General features: G+C 40.4%; 1 protein-coding gene across 4 annotated transcripts in view; it reads left to right on the top strand.

The window, feature by feature from the left end:
• The window catches only part of mre11a (MRE11 homolog A, double strand break repair nuclease), a 35569-nt gene extending 31340 nt beyond the window's left edge, over positions 1-4229 (top strand). For all 4 annotated transcript variants that reach the window (XM_079514806.1, XM_079514807.1, XM_079514808.1 and 1 more), the window contains exons 17-21: positions 606-692; positions 1396-1460; positions 1562-1626; positions 2479-2578; positions 3681-4229. In XM_079514806.1, coding sequence (XP_079370932.1) covers positions 606-692; positions 1396-1460; positions 1562-1626; positions 2479-2578; positions 3681-3722 — 359 coding nt within the window. In that variant the 3' untranslated portion in view covers positions 3723-4229. The remainder of the gene's footprint in view (positions 1-605; positions 693-1395; positions 1461-1561; positions 1627-2478; positions 2579-3680) is intronic.

Here is a 4229-nt window from a genome sequence, read left to right as displayed (position 1 = left end):
AGAAAATGTTTGAACCCGCCCCCCGGTAAACAAGATCCATACACAGCATCTCCAGACTCAAATACCACATGACAGTGTGATTTGAGTCTGGCTTATTAGCCAGGCTAGGAAGGACATGCAGCAAACCACCTTGGGTCGGATTCGAACCCGGGTCGCCTGCAGCAATTATTAAGCACATTATATAATATATTATTATCATAATAATACATAAATACAATATATATGTAGCTCTTTTATGATTAAAGAGTAAGTTATTGCACAAAGTATTGGCGCACTCAACAGTAGGATGTGGACATTCTAAACATACTCACAAAATGAACACATTTCTACCCTTATGAGACCCAATACTCACAAAATGAACACATTTCTACCCTTATGAGACCCAATGCTGACAAAGGGCAGAACGTTTTGAAACATATTCTATTTTGTGATTGCAAGTTATTTGAGAACACACTCTTTTACATAACCAAAAAGGATCACCGGCAGGCTGCAATACATTCACAACATTTATACAAATAAATAGTACAAGTACAGATATACAATGACATGAATTATACACTAATGAATTAGCGTGCATCCTGTCCTGTCCTGTCCTGCCCGTCCAGGTGCAGAACCAAAACCAAAACCAGATCCAAAGCCAGCCAGCAGGGGGCGGAAGGCAGCTCCAGTACAGAGCAGGAACATCGTGGAAGGTACAGTAGCAGTGTGCGTGCGTGTGTGTGCGTGCGTGCGTGTGTGTGCGTGCGTGCGCCCTGCACTAGGGCTTTCACTTCTAGTGATTTCAACTAGTTGAATAGTTGCCTAGTTTACTAGTCGACTAGTAAACTTTTATTTTTATTTTTATAATAGTTGTACATTTAAAAACTGTGTACATTGGTGACTATAACTAACATCTAGCTGATCTTGAGACCTACAAAAACGGGGGGGAAAAACTAGAAAAAAAATAAACTAAAAACTAGTACCAACAAGGTCGACTAGTGGATTTACTAGTCGACTAGTTGCTTAACCCATTTTGACCTGAGATCAGATTCTAAAAATGTCTTCTAAGTCCTGACAGTTTTCTGAAAAAGCTATGTTTCTATGTCAGTCGTTCTTCGGTTTTTCAAAAATAGCAGATCTACAAGCTCGTAGCGCGCCACTCGGTGGCACGCTATGAGCTTGTAGATCTGCTATTTTTCAATAGCTAAAGCATGACATAATGCTAACACCAAAAGGGGTTCCCGCCCAGAATGGGTCAAAGCCCTACCCTGAACGTGTGTGCTAGTCAGAGGCTTCAACTCTAAATCCTTGGAAATCTTAGTATTTTTTCAACAATATCCCTCCTCCATTGTCTGCTCTGTTTCATATCATCGCTATATGTTCCATCTTTCTCTGTTGTTCTCACTCGCCCTGCAGCGTTCCAGGCTTCATCCCAAAGGCCTTCTCGGGCCGGATCAGCCAAGTCCTACGCAGGTGACGATGTAAGTTTACCCACAAGGCAGACAGACACACAATCCTTTTTTATTTCTTCTTTTTTTTGCACTACCATTTGTTTCTCACTCATTGTTGTATTCGTTTCCAGGTAAGCATCGATGACTCTGACGATGATGATGTCCCCTTAATAAATACCATCCGACCCACTCCGAGGTATGTTTATTGTTTTTCTGGACTCCTCTCTCTGAAGGGTGATTCATACGTAGTTGCGCGTTGGTGTCGCAACAAAATGTCAAAAATGGATGCATAGCGTGTATTATAATTTTGACTTGGCCAATTTGAGGGGGGCAGCAACTGAGCTGATAGGTGATGCCGGTTTTGCCGACTTGCTAATGGGGGCCATTTGACAATTTAGCTGCCTTTGACGGAGTATTTCCAACCACTGTCTGCCTTTGTCGGAATTCTCCGTCAATTTATGTACTTAACCCATTTTGACCTGAGATCAGATTCTAAAAATGTCTTCTACATCCTGACAGTTTTCTGAAAAAGCTATGTTTCTATGTCAGTCGTTCTTCGATTTTTCAAAAACTTCAGACCTACAAGCTCGTAGCGCGCCACTCGGTGGCGCGCTATGAGCTTGTAGATCTGCTATTTTCCAATAGCTAAAGCATAACATAATGCTAACACCAAAAGGGGTTCCCGCCCAAAATGGGTTAATCGAACGGTTTAGCTGAGAACGGAATTGAAAGTGACTAACTACCCTCTATGGCCACACGGTGACAGTTAACTTGTTAAAACAAAGGCGGCTTGCTGTGGTTGGCTACGACAGAAAAGTGCATACACAGGGGTGAGGGGCTGCCAATGTATCTTTTGTTGTTTTTCTTTTTTTTTTCTCGCCCACGTCTTTCAGAAGCTAGACTGGGCAAGATCTCAATTGACTGGGCCTGTGCCCGAGTGGCCCGATGGACGCTATACGCTTTTCTTCGCATAATGTGTGAAGTTGCTTGGTCTCTCTTTGTTTTTGTATGCTGATAAGTATTGTGCACTCTGATCTTCTCCTCCTAGAACGGCCCAGAGCTCCTCTACGTCTTCATTCTCCTCCAGAAGCCAGAGCCAGAGCCAGGCCTTTAAAGGAGTGGCATTTGATGACAGTGATGATGATGAGGTGAGGGCATTTTCTTTATCCCATTCTGACCTGAGATCAGATTCTAAAAATGTCTTCTACATCCTGACAGCTATTTTTTCTATGTCATGTCGTTCTTCGATTTTATCAAAAAATAGCAGACCTACAAGCTCGTAGCGCGCCACTCAGCGCATAACTAAAGCATAACATAATGCTAACACCAAAAGGGGTTTCCGCCCAAAATGGGTTTATTAGGTTTTGTCGTCGCATTTCTTTTTTGGTAGGGGTGAGGCGATTAAAATGGAATAAAAGTGAATCCAATTAGTAATCAAATAGTAGATCTTGTGATACATCATGTAAACATTTCGTAACAATGTGCTATTTACAAGCAAAGCAAAACGCGAATGCTTGCCTTGGTTCCGTATTATGTTTTTGACTGACTTGGAAACGCATTAAGTAATCTGTTACTTAATCTAAGTCTGTTTGGGTTCAGATAACTTTAATTTACCATAATTCTGTACTTCATTAATGCTTCAGTTTTTCCATCATGTATGTTCTAAATTAACTATAGATTAAAACATATTCAAGTGGTTACGTAATCATTTATAGAAGATAATCGTTAGTTTTACAGCCTCTAAATATAGCAAACCAGCTCGCCGGTCTTCTGACTCTGTCATTTATGATATTGAGTTACATTTGATAACGTCTGTGTTTGTAGAAAATGTATTTAACCCCTTCTGGGCGGGAACCACTTTTGGTGTTAGCATTATGTTATGCTTTAGCTATTGAAAAATAGCAGATCTACAAGCTCATAGCGCAGGTCTGCTATTTTTGAAAAATGGAAGAACGACTGACATAGAAACATAGCTTTTTCAGAAAACTGTCAGAATGTAGAAGACATTTTTAGAATCTGATCTCAGGTCAAAATGGGTTAAAAAACATAAATTAGTAAAATCACCAGGTAAGGCTCGTTTGTTTATTCTTGGAACACAGTTCTTATATGCCACAATGCTATTGAAACCTTATTGGTATTTTCACTGAAAACAGTGTACCCAGGGGATTGTTTTTGCAGTTCTTTATTTTTTCTCTTACTCTCTTTTTCTGCCTGTGTCTGTCCGTCTGTTTCTTTCTCTCCATCATCCAGGATGATCCATTCAAAGGTCCCACAAGTCGTGCGCGGAGATAAACACAACCACATTTTTATATAAAGTCTGTTGATGGGTTTTGTTTAGCTGACAAGCTATTACAAACATATGTTTCGCTAGTTAACAGCGGCTCAGTGGTTTTTGTTTGGTTTATTTTTATGTAGCACACTGTAGCTCCTCCTTTCTAGATATTTATTTTTGGTACCACCTGAGTGGACCAAAAATAAATGTGCAAAAAGGGAGCTGCAGTGTGTGAACTTTTATTTTGATGTTTTGTAGTTTTAAGTTTTGTAGTTTTAAGTTCAACACCTGCCTTTAAATGGCTTCTGTGCCTCTTTTTGATCCTCGTTGTTCTTTTTATTTCGGACATTTTTTATTTACTTAAAACCTTCCCAGCCGACTCTCACACTGTCCCCTACTGGCCAACTCCAGAACTGACCCGTTCTATGCCCAGCAGGTTCTGTTAACACTAACCGGTGTTGTTTTGTTATTGGTCTGTGTTAGACCCTCATTTTCTGATGGGAATGAATCAATAAATGGTTCTTTCC

The sequence above is a fragment of the Electrona antarctica genome, assembly GCF_951216825.1.
Source record: "Electrona antarctica genome assembly, chromosome: 11".
Classification (NCBI taxonomy): domain Eukaryota; kingdom Metazoa; phylum Chordata; class Actinopteri; order Myctophiformes; family Myctophidae; genus Electrona; species Electrona antarctica.
This window is presented reverse-complemented; position numbering and strand designations above follow the sequence as displayed.